The sequence below is a fragment of the Lates calcarifer genome, linkage group LG13, assembly GCF_001640805.2.
Source record: "Lates calcarifer isolate ASB-BC8 linkage group LG13, TLL_Latcal_v3, whole genome shotgun sequence".
Taxonomy (NCBI): domain Eukaryota; kingdom Metazoa; phylum Chordata; class Actinopteri; family Centropomidae; genus Lates; species Lates calcarifer.
This window is the reverse complement of record NC_066845.1, coordinates 5990465-6013129: the sequence shown is the minus strand read 5'-3', so window position 1 is coordinate 6013129 and position 22665 is coordinate 5990465. Positions and strand designations below refer to the sequence as shown.

The 22665-nt window shown below is 41.1% G+C and overlaps 1 protein-coding gene across 1 annotated transcript in view; it reads right to left on the bottom strand.

Annotated features, from left to right (window-relative positions):
* Window positions 1-2052: 2052 nt before the first annotated feature.
* The window catches only part of fbxl17 (F-box and leucine-rich repeat protein 17), a 204570-nt gene continuing 183957 nt past the window's right edge, over window positions 2053-22665 (bottom strand). The window contains exons 10-11 of the mRNA XM_018675016.2: window positions 19766-19908; window positions 2053-3162 (exon numbers count right to left, since the gene is read on the bottom strand). Coding sequence (XP_018530532.1) covers window positions 3025-3162; window positions 19766-19908 — 281 coding nt within the window. The 3' untranslated portion in view covers window positions 2053-3024. The remainder of the gene's footprint in view (window positions 3163-19765; window positions 19909-22665) is intronic.

Below are 22665 nucleotides of genomic sequence, written 5' to 3'. Positions count from 1 at the left end.
TGTTTCATATGTACAGTATGCATGTGCAATGATGTTTGCTCCGTGTGTTCATGACTGCACTTGAAAATAGAATGGAATAGAACAGAAACTTGCTGATAAAGTTCTCTGGGATTTTATTAAGATGAAAAAACAACTCCTTTAGTTGTGACTCAAGTGAATTGCACCTTCCGTTGACACAAATTGAGTTGACAAGAATAAGAATCGGGGAAGAACCAACCTTCGCATCCTGTTTGATGCTATCTCTTGTGTTTGATCGCCAGACATGAAACAACACAAACACTTTGAACAGTAAAACAGGCACTTGAAAGGGACAATATTGTCAAAGACTTGGGACATATTGAGTGACAGCTTTTTAGCTTTTTGAGGCCTTTTCTGTCTTGCTGGGCAGCAAGCTGATGTCTCCCCAGTTTGTCTCAGATGTGAAGCTCCTGTGATTGTGACAACAGCTGTGACCTTGACATCACAAGTGTACCTTAATGGAAATACACGTTGATTGTTGTGTCATGTTGCTCAATAGAAAAGACATTGTCAATGCATGGGGATCTGTGGAAAACATCTTTATTTCTAACAATACAGAGGCTGTATGCCATACTCGCACATTCCAAAGGCCTTTGACTGTGATGGAAAACATGCTGGTATCCTTATTTGCATTTTACCTGAGAATACAGATGCAATCTGTTCGATTTAAATTTCACTGTGTCAACCATTATAGTCATTATGGTCTTTGTGATGAAATGTAATTGATGTAATAAAAAGTCTGGAAAAACCTGCTGGAAAAAATGTTTACGCAGTCCACAGATGATGTAAAATGAGTAGAAAAGTATTCCACTGTCATTCCGAATATTCTTCTCCTGCCTCAATTCCACACATACAAAAGGAAAAGAGAAAAAAGCTTGAAGTAGTAGTGTTTTATTCATCTTTATGTAAATCCAGTCATTTACGGTTGCCTTAACAAATCAGGAATCAAGTGTGTCAACATCTAGCAGAGAAGAAAGTGCATATGGGGATTACAAAAGAACAGAAACAGAACAAAAAAAGGCCGAGGGAGAAACTCTCCATCGGTTAAAGTCTACAAATCCTGACAAGGGTAAAATGAATGTGGTTTTAATTGTCTGAAGTCTCTAAATGCTGTAGAAAGTTTACAGTTCTACTCAAATCCTAAGCTCAGTAAGCTATTGTTCATATCTGAGTGATTGTGTGTGGAGGCTGAGCCCAGAACTGGTTCACACCATAGAAAAATACCCTGGTTATTTGCATTTTTAACTGTACACTGATGAGTTTCTATAGAATAGATGAAAAATGATCTACTCTCACCTACCAGTTTCTACTGACCCCGGTTATAGGCCCAAGCCAGGTTTTCCTTTACGTCCTACACCACTAAGAAAGGTAAATCCGTCATTGCATTGCTACATAACTAATGTTACAAGTATATGTTCAAAACCAATATTAGGCTAAGTAAATCCTACACATTATTTATTTATATATATGTATATATCAGAACAAATAATGGGATTAGGGTATCTGATAAACGCAGCAGATAAACATTTCTTTTGTAAATTCTGGGTCGATTACAGGTTACTAATCGGATGGCAGTTACTAACCACTTAAGGCAACATTTCCTCTTACCTGTCATCAAGGTGGTTGTGGTTAATATTCTGATAATATGACCCAGGATCTTTGGGTAAAGGCAACTTCTATTTCAAGCACTGTTTAATTCATCCTGTAATGACTCAAGGTGATGCTCAGTCAACGGTTAATCTATGCATGGCAATAAAAGCAGCATTGATCCCAAGTCATATGGATGTTAATTTCAGCTTCCCTTCATAACTATAACTCCATATCCAGCTGAAAAGATAAGATAAGGTTCTCAATGTAAACATGCACTTTTAGAATATAATCAATGCTGTTTTCCCACCATAAATTTGCCAGGGTTTTGACTGATTCTGGCCTGAATCTTTCTTCTGTACCACAACTATGTGTGTGTGTATATATATATAGACACACATACACACACACACACACACACACACACACATATATATATATATATATATATATATATATATATATATATATATGAGTCCACAAATGCCTTTAACACTGTATTCAACATCCAAGAAAAGGGGGAAAAAAAGCTCTAATTGGACAAAATAAACATCACAGATTTCTCAAAATGCCTCAAGTGAGGTCTGAAGCCCTGGTGGATCAGTCATCTTCCGGACCAAAGTGTTCACATGTTGCCTCCAAATCTCCAAGTCTCTGCTCTGTCTTGTGCGATCTCACTGCAGCAGTCAAGTTCAGTTTGGAAGAAGTAAACACCTCAGTGGACCGACGTAGACGCAGTGCTCTGGAACATTGGTTCCAGTTGAGGCAACAAACCTTTATGCATCTTTTTTTTTTTCTCCATTCAAAATAATTCCGGTCCGATCATCATAGAATGTCTTTGATTTCATGACGCATTCTTTTGTTTGGATCTTTTTCACGCGTTCAAGACCAGACTGAACCCTCATGCATCTTTACCTCCTCTCCATCCAAGGTGATGCAGAGAACTTAATATGTATGAGGCTTAATACTCTATGAACTGAGTAACACTCACGTATAGCAGAAATCAAATAATACTTGTTAGTGCACTGCTTTGCACCAAAATAAACTAGTAATTCAAAGATCTGGTCAAGGAAAGAACATTATATGGTTGGATGTAATCTGATTTATAGCCGATGATAATGAGGACTATAATCTAGGATTGGTAGGTGTTATAATGTCTTGCTTAATTATGAAACACGAGAGGCCAATATTTTAAAATGGGAGAATCTTTGCTGCTTTAAATGAACCAGTTGACAGACTGGACCTCTGTCTGTGAGTGTGTAGCTACATGTTCACATGCATGTTTGAACAGTGGATGAGAAGCAAACATGATTGGGCTGCAAATATTGTGTATGTCTGTACACAAAAAGGGCCTCTGTGTCTCTCTGTGCATGTGTGTATGTGTATGTGTGTGTGTGTGTGTGTGTGATTCAGCAGTAGCTACGAAGTGTTCGACGTGTTGGGGCTCCAGCCCATTTGATAAGCTCTCTCCAGGGTTCTCTTGCAGTCCTGCATCACCGTGCTGAACACAATGTGAGGGTACTGGACCACGAGCCTCTCCACCGTCTCCTCGTTCACCTGCAAAACACACAGACACACACAAAGATACATACTGTTGACAAAATGACCAAATGATAAGTTCTACCTCAGCAACAATAAATTTAACAATAATTGTTTTTTTAAAACTTTAGTGGATATTCCCACATGTCACACATTCCACACTAGTGGATGACTCAGAAAACAATGTCTATTGATGAGGATCATGTGACACAGCCAAAAGCTCCAAAACAAGGGGATAAGTGGATGTTAAGGGGAGCAAACTCTACAGTCCCACAGTCCAAAAGTGTATGTTCTGAGGTTAGTGTTGTTTCTTTCTGTTTCCTTGGATAGTATTAACACAATAAGCTGCAGTGGAGGCACAGTAACAGAAAATAGGGAATTCTGTGCAAAAAGACCATTATTTTGCAAGATCACCCTTTACCTGAGTGCTGAAGGCTCACATTAACTTCACTTTTTACACAGGACCACAGCAAGCAAAGCGTGTTTTAATGCTCATATGGGCACCTGACTATTATTTTAAAATAGGTTAAAACCTATTTGAACCTATACTTTAAAGATACTGGGATACCTGGCAGATTGTTCTACCTCTGGTTAAGATTATTAGTTAATGTAGCTGTTGTTAAATTTAAATTTAAATAAGTATTTAAATAGTAATTTAAAAGTAAATTTGGGTAGGTGAAAGATTCATAATTTGTGTGAATTAACCAATCAAGATCTTTATTCCAAAATCATTCACTCAGAGCATATTTCTAGGAAGTCTTGGGTAGATATATTAAAAAGAGGCAATCAGCTCAAAACCATATAAATGTAACAGAAATAGTGCTTTAGGTCCAATGAATGCAGATTTTGAAATGACTTAATTTAAATGGAGTAATTTAAAAATCTGCATTGCCCCATGATGCCTTATTAAGATAATCAGAAACACAGACTGACCTGTCAAATGGCAGTGTACTAGACTAATATCACGGATATGTAATTTCCTAAGAGCATACAGTGTATGCACATATGCACACACACAACTGGACTATGGCAGTGGGTTCAGCACCAGTGGATAGCTGAGCTCACCAGGCTAATGAGGCCTTCATGTTCTCAGAGGACTAGAAAGACAAGCAGCTAATGGCACTCTCCAGCACTTCTTTGCCAGTCTAACACTCTGTCAGACCATCACTGAGAGCCAAAAGTGAGAAAGCCTGAGAAACTGACAAAGAGCAGAGGCAGAGTAACCCTGGAGACCTTGAGGGGTTAACCGCAACCCACCCAGAACCAACCCCCGCCCACCCGCGAGTGTGACACTTTCCAGGGGAAATGATGTATAAACACTCGCACACATGTTGAGCACACAGTCATCCGTTGTTGGCAAAGCAGTGACAAAGTGTTTCACAGTTTTCCCCGAGTTCATTGCCCAAGAGCCCTTTGGTTTCTGTGTTTTCTGGAAGAAAAGCCTTGCATGGTAAGAGTTCCCTGGCTCTTGTTCAGGTTATGATCTGTTGTGGTTGTCATTTTCTTTGTCCGTACTGAACGCAATTTCATTAAGTGGTGGGTATCAGCAATTTGTTGTCAAGTAGAGAAATTGAGAAAACAAATGGATAAATGGACAAAAAGGGATAAAACCAGCGGAATCTCAGGGAAACACAGTAAGTGTGCTTGTGCGAACAGACCACTGATGCCTCTTGGGTAACAGAGGGAAGATGGAAACTCTTCGCAGCACCAGTGAATCCAATAAGACTAAAAGGCAACAGCAGCCTGTTAGCATTCTCTTTGATTGCCAAGGAAGAAGCTGCGAGCTGGAGGCTTAACAGACTCTTTCCAAATACCATTGACACAGAAAAAATAAAATAAAGACCACAGGGTCAAGTCTTTCTTATTTTCATCTGTTTTTTGTTTTTCTGATCAGACATTACGAGAATATTCAGAGAACAAATGCCTAAAAAATAGTCCTGCATCAGTTCTCTCTCCAGTCAGGGTTGACGAAAAAGATAACAGAGACTGGCAGAGGGCTTTTAAATTTGAACTAATACTCTGACACCAGAACTGCTGGAAAGGTGCATTAAATTAGAGTGGAAATGAGAAAATTCCAGCAAGATAAATTAATTAAACTATGTTTCAGCCTTTTGCCTTAAAGAACTCACATTGTTATTATGAGATAATGAGAGCATTCCACATGCCAGACAGCTTTACAAACCAAGCCACCCTATTTCCTCTTGTACTGAGAAGATCAAACTGAACAAGTGAAGCAGTAATTTTGACCACACTGGCATAAAACAGCAGACCTTTTGGATATTCTATCCTGAAGGTTTATTCACACAGGGCATGAAAGAGAATATCAAAGAACAATCAAAGAACTCCTGCAGCACTCTGAATCTCTGCACCTTGTTTTTGTTTAACATGATTTAATGAGATTGCTTGTTTTGATTACAGTATGTGTGTTTCCATCCACTGGCTTTATGCACATTTTGAAGATACATATGGCTGCATCTTCTGTCAATAGTTTAGTGAGACTAAGATTGTTATCCTTTTATGGCTGATGCATCATAGATTTTTATATTCAACCTTTTGAAAAAAGCTGTTAAAGAATCCTGACAAAGAGAACAAATCAAACCAATTTTAATAATAAACAATGGTAAGAAGCAAGAATTAATGCAGTCTCTTCTTTCCATCTAATGGGATTTGACCTGTGCATCTCACTTCACTACTAACTTGAATCATTAATTGAGAACTTTTCATTAACTGTCTGATCTGCCAACCTTTGGATCCTTTTCAACCAATTTAGTAACTGGCTCCAAAGGAGTGATCATTAGCTTTTATGTGATGTTAGATCACCCTTACACCTAGTTTTTCTTTCTTTTTAAAAGTATTTTTTTGGCAACATTTAATGCTTTTATTATGAGAGAGAAATGCAACAAAATGCGTAGACAGATCTGAACCAGGGACATTGCAATTCACAGTCAGTGTCTTAAGCTCTACGCCACAGGGCCGACCCCACACCTGTTTTTTCCAAACACCTGCGGTTTGCTTACAAAGACGGCTGCATGTTGCCCTCACCAAGGTCCAAGGCAGGAGCAGAAGAGCAGCTTAACCAAGGTCTTGAAAAGCTGCTCCTACAGAGAGGAGTTAAGTTTGTTATGACATATGGCTGAGCCTCATTAGCAGATAAAATGACAAACCCCTGATTGCCTTCATAACATATTATGCTATATTCTTGAAAAGAGAATGAAACATCCCCCAGCTCGTTAATCAGAGCTTAATTACAATTAAAACAGATCTAAAGAATAGACCTGTCAAACTGATGGGAGGCCATAACATTCATTAATGCTAATTTAGTGCAGCTCCACTTGCTGAGCAAACACGGCACACACAAAATGGCTCCCAATCAAAATGCTGAATCATTTTCTAATTGCTGGTTGCAGCATCGCTAAATGTTTGAGTTGCTACAAGATCACGTTGATGGAAATCATGCAAAGACTAACTGTCTGCCCTGTGACGCTCTTACTGATAATACTGTGTGTGCAGAAAAAAAACTTGCATTACATTAGTTTTTTTTATGTTTTTGTTGACGTTTGTTTACCGTCACATACAATAGGCATTAAATGATTGGAATTCAAACATGTTATTATGGCAGAGGCAAAGGGCAAACAAGATTGAAGAAAAAAATTATCCTACTATCAATCAAGTCCGAGCCTGTATTCATTTGAAATGGTTACAACACAGCAGAGAAACTCCTTGTACCTGCCATATTTGAAACCATTTGTATCCTTTTAACAACTTATTGCCGGTGGAAAGCAAATCCTGTTGACAGAGGCATTTATACATCATAGTGTCCATTCACTCTCCTTCACTGCACTGGCCTGACAACAAGAGTTATTATGTGTCTTTTCAGGCCTTAAAACAACAGCCTCCTGTGAAAGAAAACCATCTCTTAGTCAGTTTACAGCTACAATCCTCTTTCCAGACCAAGGGTCTGTGTGCCCTTTCCATGGCTCTGCGGTATGTTGAATGAGATGTGATGACATCACCACACCTGCTTGGTATTTGCAGTTCAGAGCTGATGTTAGAGACGAAGGTCAGACCAAATGCTGTGGGTAGCTTGCTGGCAGAGAGGGGAGTCCTCTGGTTACAACAGTTGTGCCACTGACTTCTTCGAACCAGTGATTCAGCTGTTTCTTCCTGGAGTGAAATTTTGTTACTGGGCAAAACTGAGCTTAACAATATTTTGTTGCTAAGCAACATAAGCTTAAAAATGCTATCAGAAAGCTCTGGGGGTTCTGGTGAATGGAATGGTGCTTCAGATATATGACTCTGGCAGGGAGCTTTTCTTTTCTTTTCTTTTACCCCATACAGTCCAGATCCAGTGTACTGTACTGTACAAGCCCTCCTCCAAACCTGCTGCCAAGTCTGTAGAAGAGCCATATGATAGAGCAGATCGCTACCCACTGATGATTCTAATCTCTGAGAAGCATCTGGGAGCGCAGCCACAGCTATCTGGAGCAAGGCCTATACTTATGATATTTTCCCCCATTTTAACTTCAAAGATGCTGTCCTGTAGATCTAAGTGTGGTGTAATGCATGCTGACGGGTAATGTGCCGTTGTCAGGGTTTACAAGAGGGCGAGAGAGGGATGAGGGGAAAACAAAAAAGATGTATGTCTGATATGCTGTTCAGCAAAAAGCACCTTTTATTTGAACATGCTGTACAGTAAACATGAATAGTTTATAGGGATGTGTGTGTGAGTGCCTGCTGACAACCACTCCTCTACTTTTACATGTGACGGCTGAAGGTAAGTGACGGTAAGTCCCCGGGCTGACCTCTGTTCTCTCTCGGAGTGCTCTCATGTGCTCTCCGTCTTAACAGTGAGCACCCCCCCTCTTTTTTAAGACTAATCCTCTGATGCAAATGCACTCTATCACCACGTAAAATATACATTTACCGCAAATACCGGGCCTTTCCCTGGTAAGCAGCACAGTAAAACATGTCGTAAAGATGACTAATGCTGCAGCAGTTCACATTCTCGGTGGGAAAAAGAAGAACAGGGTCGTAAATCGATAATCAGATACACAAACACGGAGATGCATATCATATTAGACCGGCATGGTGAGAACACCCTCTGAGTGCTCCCAGCAATCAAGGGAGGGAAATGGAACAAAGAGAGAGGGAGAGAGTTTAGGAAATAGAAGACTAAAAAAAATATGGCCTCCGCTCCTTTTGAATATATCAAAACCCACTGAGTGCTGTATTGTACGTAGCAACATGACCCTGAACAAAAAAGCAATAAAACACTGACTGTTGATATTGAACAACTTCAAAACTGAATTTAAATTAATATGCATGCAGATATCAGAAAACAAAGACATGTTCAGTGGCCCTTTTTATATGGCTAACAGTGATTTCTTTTCTTTTCTTTTTTAAGAAAAATTGTTCTATTTCTTTTTATTTCCTCTGTGTTTTCATTAAATTCAGCACAGGTCTGCGGGGTTCTTTTTTCTTTTCTTTTTTCTTCTTACTTCTCTCATTTTCTTTGGCCATGTGGCAGCCATTTCTAGTCCCAGGCCCATAAAGAGAGACAAATACCCCCCGTTCCCTGTCTACTCTCATGTAGAGAGTATATCAGTCAACCAGTAAATACATTTGGGGTAAATGTTTAAAAAGCCTGTTTAGGCAGCAGAAGAATGCAGTGCATCAGGTCTTAGTAAAAGGCAGCTTAAACAAGTCTGGATTTAAACAGGGCAGATTTATAGCCTCCTTTAAACTGCTCAGAGGAAAAGCCCCAGTTGTAAAGTTTATAAACGAGAGACTGGACAATTGAAAGATAGTTCCCTATCTCTGATAAGAAGGAACGGAAGGAGGGCAAGAGAGATGGATTTTGGAAGTATAGAGACAGAAAAAAGGTTGCCACAAACTTATTCTGAAGGATTCAATATTTCTAAATGAGCTATCGATGCATTGGCTTGGAAGCTTAAGGAATAGACTGGTCCTTACAGAGGAAAGCCTGAGCTCAAACATTTTGATTTTGTCTCAGAAAGCTGAGCGCCCCTCACAGAAATCTGCAGAGCATGGCTCTGAATGTGTTTTTAAAAACCAGGTCAGGCACCGCTTGCGACAACTAAGGTCTGGTCCCGCTCACACAACCTCATCCCTGCACAATATCAGACAGCAGCAGAACTGAAAAGCAGGGTGTCAGTGCATACACTCACACGTTCTCTCTCTCTCTCTCTCTCTCTCTCTCTCTCTCTCTCACACACACACACACACACACACACACACGCACACACAAGAATGGGGGCTCAACTGAACAGGGTCAGAGAAAGAGGTTCCAGGTTTGTAAACCCCACACTCCATCACGCGTGACAAAGGTAACTAAAAGAATGTGTACAAGGCTGAGCCCAATCCCTCTTTCTACACCGACTTTCTTATCTCTGCAGACTGAAAGAAAACATTCCATAACTCAAGGGGCTTAGCACAATTTATTTGTTTGTCTTTGTCTTAGAAAAGAAAATGCAGTAAAACACTATCAGAGCAACATCTTATTAGGTGGAACTAAAGTAAAGCTCATAACAATGGGAGGTGTTGTGGCAACACAGAGAACTAACAAGCCTTAGAGTTTTCAGGGGGTTTTATGTTCCCGTACTGACCATTTCTTTTGCAATTAATACTTTAATTGCAGTAAATGGTAAAACTGTAGCAGGAAAAGATGCTTTAATTAAAATGGGTGTAACCACAACTAATTTTTGTCTTAAAAATGAGATACAGTATTACATTTTTGAATCATAGATTATTCATATAATATATACACTGATCAGCCATAACATTATGGCCACTGGTGAATGAAATGAATAACATCGATCATCTTGTTATAACACAATGTTCTACTGAATAACCTTTGGTCCTGACATTCATTTGGACGTTACTCTGCCACGTACCACCCACCTTAATATTGTCACAAACCAAGCACACCCCTCTCCAATGGCAACAACACTCCCCAGTGTCAGGGGCCTCCCCTAGTAGGACAATGTTCCCACCACACCACAAAAACTGCTCAGAAATGTCTCGAGGAACACAACAAAGAGCCAAAGCTGTTGACCTGGGCTCCAAACTCCCCAAATTCCAATCTGATTCAGTACCTGTGGGACCTGCCTGATATTGCATAGGTCCCCTCATACTGGCAAAACAGTAATTATAATTTTATATTGAGATATAAAATAATATTGCGATAATTATTAGAAAATTATGATATAATTTTCCTTGACAGAAATATAACAAATGATCTATGAATGTTTGATATAATTAATTTCCATACTTGGATTAAATACACAGAAACAAATTACAAACTGGTCAATCAAATCACAGGAATAGAGGTATGCACTGTACAAGTTAGGTTTTAGAATAGTTAGGTTAGATTTCATCATTATTATCATTCTCTGGCTCAGATTGGTAAAATGATTGACATTTATTGTGATAATTACCAACATCAAAATTTTTATTGTGATAACATTTTTGCCCATATCGCCCAGCCCTAGTCTAGAGGTCCTCATATGCCCAGTTGGTTACTTCTAACCAAGACCAGGGTCCATATTCACTCTAGGTCCAAATTATAGTTTATTCAGTCTAATCGGGATATCATTCTGTTGCCCTGGCTCTTGGATCTGTGTGTCAGTATATCTAATGGATCGAAGCAAACTCGTGGTTAGCTTTGATCAGGCCATTCAACATAAGCAGTGGTGGAAAAAATGTGGTTTTTGAGGCAAGACAGAGAGTGAACTGTGAAGTGGTTTGTTCAGGTCGACTGCATTTTGGATTGGGTCTAATTAAACCATGTGTGTATTTTGGACCAGGTTTGACTGTAGAGACCCTTGGAGAGCACGTCTCTCTTTTCCTGTTCTTCTTGGAATTAATTTATGCATGTTGGATACTAGATACAAAATTGTTTTCATGGCAAGTAAAGATGTAATTTGATATAATTGTATTACCAGCAAAATTGTCATTTTACAATACCAAAGTTGATGAAATAGTAAAACATTGGAGAAGAAAAAAAACCAACATAAAACAAAAGTATACAGAAGGAGCACCGGAGAAAGAAAGACACAGAGATATGGTGATAGAGTGATACACAAAGAGGGAATCAGATACAGACAGAGAGGGTGGGGTCATCTTGTCACCAAAGGGATGGGTTTGGGTCATATATTGTTGTCACTGGGAGTAAAATAAGATAATAACTGGCCTGTTGAATGCTCTGTAAACCAAGACCCGCTTCTTCATCCTCAAATGGCAAAAAGCACAATGTAGCAAAATGGGTGCGCACATGCACACACACACACACACACACACACACAGAAACTGTAGGAACAAATTCCAGAGCGGCTTACTGGAGGTCAGACACAAGCAGAATTTCTTTAAGATAATCACAACGGCGCTCCTGTGTTTAATTTCTTTGCCTCGCATGACTCCCTTGTTCTTCAGAATAAATAAAGAGCAAGGGCAGCTTGACCCTGTCCTCTCAAAGAACACCACGATACAAAATTCATAGTGACTCTTTAAAAGCGAGGAGAGAACAAATTAAATTTGTGGACTGGTTTAAGTTACAAACAAGGCAGTGAGAAGCACTCAGTGGTCTCATCGGTAAGCCTAATGTGTGGACACCACCTTCTTTAGAGTGATTAGTCTGAATCATAGGTCAGTTCTGAATAATCAAATGAGAGCACTGCAATTAAAGTCGAGCTGTTCAGTATTTAAAAGGTCAATGAAAAATACTGCATACACAGATTTTAGTCTTTTGTTCTGTTCACTGTCAGCACAAGCACAAATCTTGACAGCATGATAAAATAAATCTCTATCTTTGCTTGTGAAAACTCTTGGGTAAAAATCTTTCTTTTTCACAAATGTTAACTAAGCAGCCACAGGCCATGGCAACATTATTTCTGACTACACACTTTCCCTCAGCATAACAGCCAAAGTTATTCAAAGCATTTACATCCACTGGGTACTCTGTTTTCAATCAATTATAAAGCTGGACATCAATAAGAGGCTTTAATCGATAACACCCCCCCTCCCAGAAATAATTTCCCAAGCTCTTCTGGATGTATTAAATTTGCACAGACATAGCATTCAGTGAGGGGAGCTACATTGTCATTAGCATTTAATAGCTAATTCATCACCAGCACAGTCAGATACTGTGCCTGCAGACTAAAAATGGGCTGTGACCACCTGCTGTCTTTCTCAGTGTCTGAGAGGAGGGAAAAACGTATTGAGCCAAACGTTAGTTATTGTCCAAAAACATATCACAATTGGCAACTCTGAGCATCCAGGCCACACTGAGTCTTGTCTACTGTCTGCCCATGACTCCATGAGATTATGTTGACCTCCGTTGTGATGAGTAAACATGGCTGGATGAGGGAGGAGGAGGGGGAGAAAAAAAGGGGGGGCTGAAAGACAAGACAGGAGGGGGGTGGGGTGGGGGGGCAACTTGAATGAACTAATTGAATGAACAAAAGATGTGAGCAGCATCCAAAATTCAAACAACCTTGGCTGTCCTTGCTTAGAGGAGGGTAAGGGAGGGAGAAACTGAGAAACAAAAAGAGGGGAGAGGGGTAAAAATAAAGTGGAGGGAAGGCAGGGAAAAAAGTGAGTGTGTATGGGAGTCAGGTGAGGTCAGGTTTACATGTGTGTGTCTGGTAGATTTTTGTTGAAGGGCAATTCTGAGATTCCCTTCAAATACTCAGTGAACTCTGTCGGTGTCTCACTTTATTTTACCCTCTCTCCTTCACTGTCCCTCACTCCTGCCCTTTAGAAACAAGATGAAGGGATGATCAGGAGGCAGCTCCAGTTAGGACCGCCAATCAATACAGCTCCTCTGTGCGGGATGAGACACCGAGATTACACCGAAAATCACAAATGGCAAATGACTCTTTCAAACTACTTTCTCGACTTTGAACATCCGAGGCTGACCAAAGCCTGGAAAATAGGAAACAGAGAACCTGCCTATCGTACACCTGATGCTGTGCATGCAGTATCTCCCTCCTAATTCCCTTTCACTTAAGAGGTCTTTAGGATCCCTGCCGTTCACAATAACAACACTCATCAAAGAAAGTTTTGCTGAACTCCCAAACTCTCATTTCCTAAACGAGAGTTAAAATGCCTCCTAACTCTTCACCATACTTCATCTTTGTTTTCCTCACTCCAAACCTCCAGGCCCTGAACAATTAGGCCCTTGTTTATATCTGCAAATTGCTGTGCCGTGCCTATCTGTGTATAGTCCCCAGCAGCTGGATGCACCAGTGGAACGACCATATTGATTGGTATGTCTGTTCTTTTAACAAGGTCTGTCTGGTTGCTCTATCTGGGGGTGCAGCGGCGCTCATACCTGTTCCCCAAACGGCGCTCCACCTCAATACAGGTAATGGGAGCACACTTCAAAACTGCTTACACAAAACACTTTTTCGGGGCCATTTGTGAAAGAAATAGCAGGCTTTGACTCTATTGTTTCCTTTTATCTAATTTTACCTTTATTTCCTCTTGGTTTCTGTCATTCGTTAAATCATTTTTTCCTTTCCTTTTTTTTTTTCCTCAAGGCCACCCCTCGTTTTACCTTCCATTTTCCACCCTCATCTCCTCCATTACTATGATAACTCTTACTCTCTCCACCAGTTGTCCCTGAAGGGGCCGGTAGCAGTCAGTGTCATTATTTTCTTGGTCCAGCTTCGTGCTGACTGTGTGAGTTTGCTTCCCTCTCTGTTTCACAACCTGGACTGCCCATTTGTTTTCACTCTAATGAAGTAGTGGAAAAGAAAAAAAAAAGAAGGTAGATGAGAAGAAGAGACGAGAGGGAAAGAGTGAAAAAGATGAGGGGAAAGGAGAGGAAGACAGGGAGTGAAAGAGGATGGAATGGACGAGGGGAAGACATAGGATGAGAGGAAAAGAGGAACAGATGAGAAAACTGTGAAGTGGTTTCTAAAGAAAACATTCCACTGAGGCTGAATAAGATCAGAATCCCCAGAGTCATACATCAGCAGAGAGTGAATGGCCAGGGGTGCACATTATGTCTCCTATTTTAACACATATAGGAGACATATGAAAACAGTGTCAAGATAAGGAGTTCAGTGAGTTACACTGTGTGGTGCTTGGCAGTACAGTGTGTTTTTCTGTATGAATCAATACAGCTTACTGCTGGATCCTTGTCCCTGTAATTGGACACTTGTCTTAATTTTTGCGGTTAGCCAAAATTTCAACAAATGTTACAACATTAGCATTTGGTGAATTTGTGTGAGTCTGGCATGTTTATGCGTGCCTGTGTCTCTGCGTCTCTGTGTCTGCCCAGTCGAATGAGCAGAACGTTGTTACTACATCGCTGTAATTTTCAACGAAAATTGCAGCAGACGCCAATGCACTGAATTTCACCACTCAAAAAGCACAGCCCTAGATTAATACATAATGTTCCATTGTGTTTGTGGAAGTGTGGAAAGATGAATTCCTCCCACAGAGACGACCTAACATTGAACAGTAAACTCAGTGGGCCTTTTCTGTGACACACGCGCTGACATATGTGGCACTGCCGAGCAAAAAGGATCCGTTTTTCTGAAGATTAAGGCACTTTTTCCTTGAGTCCTTCAGATGAATACTTCAAAAGGCTGGCACAGAGTTACAGCTGAAAGAGGACAAAATGAATTGATTTGATTATTTTGGGGTGAGTCTGGATCAATCGCATTCTTTCCCCTCGTCAGAACGAAGCCGTTTGGCCCTGAGGGCAGAGGAGTGTAATCATTTGAGGCAGGCGGAGCGCGCCATTTGCCCAGGCCTGGAGGGGTTCTGATTTCAATGCTCCATTATGAGCTGTGTTAACAGCAAATAACATAAATTCCTCTCGGAGAACACACACTGTCGCACACAGACACGTTGCATTTCGGCATGTATAAACACACTGACGCACAATGGAAATCCTTCAGACAGACATGTAGGGAAGGGGGGAAGAAAGAAAAAAAAGTCAATGGGACAAACGCACACATTCCATACTATTAAAACGGTATAAAGCTCAGCTACTGAAATGAAGGTTTAAATAAGAAAATATTCTGACTTCACACAGATCTGTGCTGTGCTAGGTGTGCGTTTGTACTGAGTAAAAAAAAAAAAAAAACCTTTAATTTTTTGTATCAGTACAAATGGCAGTGGACATACAATTCAGGTTCTCTGGCAGTAAAATGTATACAGTACGGAAGCACGTTTGTATAAACTGTGACGGAGGAAATCGATCCTTCACACTGCTCCACATGAGGAGAGCCAGCTGGATCCTGTTAACAGTTCTTAAATGAATTCTACACTTTCTAAGTCCTGTGACATTCGGGGAAGCTGTTACATTAAAATTCCCAGCGTTTTGACAATTCCAAACAAATTTACACAGGCAAGGCTGTGCTGCTGAGGCAGAGAGCTGACTGGGTTGTCCGCACTGTGTGTCAAGGTTATCACAAGACTGTATTTGTCTAGGACTGACGGGACCCACACTGAAACCTAACTCCACATCAGTTAGCATGGAAGGAAGCTTTGAGGGGGGAGAAGGGAAAAATTGAGAGAGGGAGAGAGGGGGAAATAAAGCAAGACTGAGACTATATTTATTTTAAATAGCCAAACGTATACTGTAGAAGTTACCTGAACATCTGTAAGGCAGACAGGCTTAGACTGGCCCTTATGATGACTAGGCTGAACAGGCCAGTTTGTTACTGTGGTATCGTCACGTCTAGTCTGAGCTAGTTTTCTCCAGCCTATGACAGTTATTTGTTCTAAATCCCTGCAACGTACACATCCTGACCAGAAACCAAGCAAAGTCCTTGTAAGGGAAATATTACCTTTGGGATATTTGTAATATGTCCAAAACACTGTCAACATACCTCTCACAAGGAATAACTATCTGCCAAAGCAAACTGCTCTGTATAAGTGTTTGTAACAATTTATTTTCGCAGTGCAAACATTCATGGCTGGTACGTGGAGTAAAATTATTTCAGGTTAGGGCCATTGTCAATGACCCCCTTAGCTACAGTATGCTGGCTTAGACGGTAGTTGGTTGATGTGTAAATATTGAGATGGTTCCTCAAGTGTGTAGATCCTGCAGCTGAACTAAACAAATTGAGGTTGTGAAGGGTCAAGCTAAGAGTGTTAGATTAAAATCTATCAAGCTCAATCATACGAAAATACCATTCAAATCTAATAGAAGACTGCTTTACACAGTCAAGTCGTTTTGCCTGGAATCCCCTCATGTCCTTGAACAATACAGTACAGTTCTTGAACAACCCAAGAGCACAAAAGAAATATGTACTTCATTGAAGAAGCACTGCTGACCTTATGTGCTGGTGATTCATGTTGTCAACACTTAGCTAAAGATAGAAAAAGACAAACGCACGCATAGAGAAAACATAGCTATGCCTTACATCTTGTTTTAAACAATGGAGAATTAAATAAGAGGCATGAGGAAAAAAATTCAAATGGATTTGTTCACATAAAGAAGAGACGCTGTGACTAAGAGAAATCTAGACTTAAGTAATTTGCACAAGACTTTCATTATGAGTGAACCTTGTGGAATTGAGAGTTATCCCCGAGCTCCTGTGCTTTCCCAGAACTGCATTAAGTGCAGAGATGAGATTAGTTTGCCCTCAGATTGAATTGGACATGCCTTTGGATTTTACTGCTGTGATACACAAATAAAGCATGATACAACATTGCCAGAGGCTGAAATGTCAAATGCAAACCAGAAAAAAATCTTGACCAAATTGAATGCACGGGCCTTACTGAAAACAATTTTGCAAAGTACTTCAAAATATTGATTTGATTGATTTAAGAGTTATAGCATGCAACAAATACGACAACCGCTGCAGAACCTACAACAGTTTTTCACTGAGCAGTGGTCAAAGCACAAATTACCATGAAGCCATATTTTTGGACAAAATGTAGTGTGTAATTTGATCAGATTTTTTTCAACTTAAGAATTGCGATGGCACTTGACTCCCTCAAGCAAGGAGAAGAATGAAGCAGGAGTGTGGCCGGGGGCTTGAAGTGGCAGTTCTACATCAGAAGAGTCACAGGCTCAAATCAGACAGCAAATAAATGACCCTGTCAACCTGACCTTGATAAAGACATCTAACAGCCCCCAACTGCCAGGTGTTTAAAGAGGAGTGTCAGCTACAGTAAATGCACCGATAGCACAGATTACTGCTTTTATTACTGCTTTATTTCATAAGACAGAAAAAGAAAAACAGAAACTCTGATCTTCTGCTCAAGCGGAATCTCGAGAGGAGGGCAGGAGGGGCAGAAGGTTTGAGGGGAGAGGAGAGAGGAGAGATGAGAGTAGGAGGGGAGAAGAAGGCAGAGCATGGTCACTGCTGCCCCAGGGCTGACTTGTAAATAACCACAATTCCCCTGGTCTGTCTCTTACTCTCACCTTTTTACCTCTTTAACTCGCTCTGTAGCTCTCGTTTTCACCGTGACCTCAGCAATAACAACCTATTTCTGTTTATTTGTTTCCCTCTGAGCGAACTTTGGATTACCCCTATTCTTCTAACTCCCTCTCTCTTACTGAAACCTGACCACATCTACTATAACTGCCTTTTCTCGCCTAATATAATGAAAAACAACAACAACATCAACAACAACAAATAAAGTAGCCGCCGTGGGCTCATCTCTTTCCCTTCACGGGCCTGACCAATCTTCACCAGTACTCCAGCCTCATTTGCAATGCTAAACACAATTTTAGGACACGAAAGAGAGAAGACAGTGAAATGGGTGAAGGGGACAAGCATGCAATGAATTAATTCTGTGATTCAGAGTTGGTAATGTACCTGACCTTGGAAACTGTCAAACTCTTCTCTCAGCTCGATTCACACTCCATTACAACACTAATAGCGCCAATTACTGCTTTATTTAGCTGTGTCATCCCCCGATTCCCCCTTCCAGCAGAGGAATAATTATTTATCTTTCCATCCTTTGGGCTAAATTATGAGTATGAATATCACATCTGTAGAGAGAGATAAGTACGGACAGAAGAATGGTTGAATTTGTTGTTGGGAGGGCAGGGGCATTGAGGCATACAGTAGAGTGAAACTGAGAAAAATTAGTATTCCAGTAAAGATGTGGGTCATTCCAGAACAGATTTTTATTAGCATGGCTGTAGATATCGATTGTTGGGTCACTGAGTCGGCGAGGCAGGGGGGAACTAAATGAAAATGGAATCTAAGTGATCACCTGCTATGTAATGCAGTTACTCTTTATTACTCCTAGATAAATATGATAGATACACATTCACATCTGCAATAATGTGAATTGAGTACACCGCTTCATCACTGAGACCTTACATATGGGGTCACTGTCAGACCCTCATATGTTTTAATTTTATTACAGTATAAATAGATAAATATGATACACCGATGTTCTTGTCGCAATTAATGATCTCTGGGTAGGCATTTTTACCAGAGAAATCCATAGGGTCAACCTCGAGGCCGCGACACACAGATATCACTGATTTTATAATGAAGAAATAAAAATGATGAGTTCCCAACCTGGTGAAAGGCCTTGACTATAAGTCAAAATCTCTCCTCCCTCCTTCTCTTCCCTGCCAACTTCTACTTGGACTTTTTACTACACAGCAGGGGCTTTTAAATTTATTCAGCCCAAAACCGAAATGTAAAATTTAGCCTCAACCTGCAAACGAAAGGCTCATTAAAACACACTGTTACACTCACCATATGGAGGCCCACCAGCATCGGGATTATGGCCTGTGTTGTGTACTAGGCTACAGTGCAAGACACCAGGCTGCACAATATCAGTATAGGAGAAAGTTTCTAGGTTAAGCCAGCTGTTCACTTTCCCTTCCTTGTCTGCCCTCATCCCACTCATGTCAGACTGAATGATCCCACACTAAGTGGATGCATCTGTGTGGCAGGAACCAATTGGAGAGGTGGGTGGGGCTGTTACCATGACAGCACGACTAGATGTGTTTTCCATCAGGTTAGTGATTGGATGGGTACAGAGTTTATGGGTGACTTTGGAAGGACTGCCCCCCAGACCCAGAGGCATCTCAAAGTCGGTTTAAGAGGGGTCATTATGTCACTTTACTTCTGTTATCACCCAACCAGCTGACTCAAACAGGCATACTGGGCACAGGCGGCAGTGGCTTAGCCACTCCACACGCTTTCCTCTGGATACTTTTTAGTTGGCCAGTTGCCCTAACCTGGGACTTTAGAGGGTGCATGTGACTTTTGTCAGCTGTCAGACTTTTTTTTTTATTATTAATAATCTATTTTATGATTACAAAAATATTGTATTGTTTTTGTTTTTGTTGCCATTGTTCTACTTAAAATGGCAACAGGTGAGCAGTCAGACATGTGCACAGGCATACATACACACACACCCACCCACAAACACATTTCCCCAAAAAGGGATGGTCAATACATAATACTATGCATTCGGGTAAGGCTGCAACTTATGACAATTGATTGTTTAGTCTACAAAATGTCAGAAAAAGCTGGTATATATAACATCATCTGCTACACCTGAAAACATCTCGAGGGGCATCTTTTGAGAGAGCGCCACACATATGTTACATACTGACAGGAGCCCTGCACGACTGCAGACATTATGGGCTGAGCCTTGTTACCTTGTCACATCTCATGAGGCCCAGGTAGCGGAGGGACTTGCTGCTCTGAGCGATCTGTGTGGCTCCCTGGTCTGTGATATCCTTGCACCAGCCGGCATCCACAGTCTCTATGGTACTGCTGTACTGGCCTATGGCTATCAGAGCTGTGGACACAGGAGGAACACAAAGAGAGGGAGGGAGGGAAGGAAAGAAACAAGAAAAGGTGTTAGTCTGACAACCTTTTTCATGCAAATGTGGCAGCATCGTCCTCCCACAGAGACGCACAGAAATTCAAGATGAAACCGGGGCAAGTCAATCTGGCCAGCTGTGACACATAATTCCAGTGTTTACACAACACCTTGAAACTACACACACAGACACACAGTGAAAACACGCTGAAACGCACACATGCATACACACAAATCTTGCAATACACCCATGCTTGTTCAGACTGCTGCAGGACTCATCCATTAGGGCGCTGGCATGAGTCACAGCACTGAAAAGCAATGACACTGTGCCAGGGTAAAGTGTGACTCCATGCCAGTGTATGATTTAATTCTGCTTGTGTGTGTGTGTGTGTGTTTCTGTGTGCGTTTAGTGCTGCCAGGGCAGAAACATAGTGCCAGGGTAAAGAGTACCCACCAAAACAAATATCTGTCAGTGTCTGGGGGCTTTGTTACACCTCTGAGCATGTGTGCATACATACACACACACACACACACACACACACAGCAGCAGCAGCAGCAGCAGCAGCAGCATGCACACACACACACACACACACACACACACACACACACACACACACACATATTGTTCTTTTGATACTGACTTAATTTATTGTTGAGCACAGTACAAATAAAAATATGTAGCTGACAAGACGAGATTTAATCTAATGTAATTCATCTAAAATAAAGACATACTCTGTTGCATTAACACACAAACACATACAGACACACAACAATCTTCCTCATCAATCTTTGACCTGTCAATTGTTGGGCAGATGGAGGAGACCTGTGCTCCACCAGTCGATTGATAGTGCTGCTCAGTGATCGATTGGCAGGGCTTGGGCTTTGTTCTTCCACTCTCTCACAACCCATCACTAATGAGAGTGTGAAGGGAGGAGGAGGAGCGAGGGATGAGAGAAAGATGAAAGGAGGAGGGCAAAGACAGAGAAAGCCTTTGACAGCACCTTCAAATAGTTACTTAGCCCTGATATTGTTTTCTCATTCCAGAAATCCATTTCACTTCAAACTTTTTTTCTGCAAACAAGCTTGAGACTCAAATGTCTCCACTTCAATAAGGAAGGAAAAAATAATCTTTACAAATTTGTTTTCATGTTAGATCTCTTCCTCATCCCCTTCTTCACTTTTACCTCCACATATTACAGTATTCAATTACATACAATCAGCAGATTGTTAATGTTACTCCACACTGGGTAGGACTTGCTGTCCAAGAGTGTGTACGCGTGTATGCATGTATATGAGTGTGTGCTTACACTGTGAAGCAGTATCTTGTTCCCCCAGGAGAAGGGAAATGAATAATCTCATGCTTTTTGAATCAACTACATGTATTTAACCCTCTTTCCTCCTGTCCAGCTGGAGCTATGTAATGTAGAGTGTGTCTCCCCCCCCCCACCCAATCATCATCACCACCACCACCACCACCACACACACACACACCACACACACACACACACACACAGAGAGAGAAATTATCCTGTGTGCAGTATGTAACATATGTAATATATAGCTTTGGGCACTCGGAGTGCTCCACATGTGGTTCTTTTTGTGCTCCAGCATGCTCTTGGATGCCATGCATAATGGCACATTATGGCTAAAAAGGCAGTAACGCAGCTTTGAAGCTACAGTATGTTTCATGTAAAACAGCACCGTGGGGAAGAGGCTCCAGCAGGCCAGATGGGTGAACAGCACATGAAGTAGCCATGTTGTTTTTTTTTTTCACTAGCAGTGGACTGGCAAAGTATTCTAAAAATGAATACTTTGGGTGTATCTGTGCCCCTGAGAGTGTGGTAGGCAGGTCAAGAGGGTAAACGGCTCCCCATCCTGTTCCCCTTGTCATGTCCAATTACATGATCCCAAATTCGATTACCTGTGCTTGTCTGATGTTAAGACACACATACTGCTGCTGCTAAAACCCCTTGCAGAGCGACTGAGGAGTTTTCTGAGGAAAAGGGAGATCAAATAAAAGAGGAGTTCTTCATAGTTAACCGGACCAAACAAGAGAACTGCCTCTTCTCCTCTGCCTCCCTGTTTCTTGCCCTTCAACTTTACTTCTTTCAACCTGACAAGGCACGAGGATAGGAGCAGACAGGTGCCTACCACCATGAATGTATAAGAAGTACGAGAGACTACACTGTCCATGCATTTCCTGATTACCGTGCTGCGCTCACCTAAGCACGCAACCTTCCTAATCTGAATTACTGTCGACAGGCTCCAGACTGTATAAAGAAAACATATGGCAGTTTAAGATTGCTGCAAGGAGAAAGAGGAGAGCAAATAACACAGAACATCATTTTGTTAAACGCTCAAGTTGGTAAACTGGCAGAGGCAGATAATGCCTTTGTCAGAATAACAAGCCAAGTGTTAGGCTATTTAGACTTGTTTAGCACTCTATCAACAAGTTCATCTGGTCGCCATTACAGCCTAATATCCCTGTGTGCGCTCTGCTTCTCTCCCTCTTCCTTTGATCCCCTATCAGGAGACTGTAAACTCCTGCTACTCCCAGTGGCAAATGGAAATCGTTGGCTACTATTGCAAAGGAGCTTTCAGTGAAACCTTTTTACTACAGTCGAACAGTTTTGTTCTCCTTGTCAGAGATAGAGAGTGCAATTGGATCTCAGTGCCTTTGTTTTACAATAGTGATGAAGCAGACAAAAATGTGTAAAGAGGTGTCTTATTTTT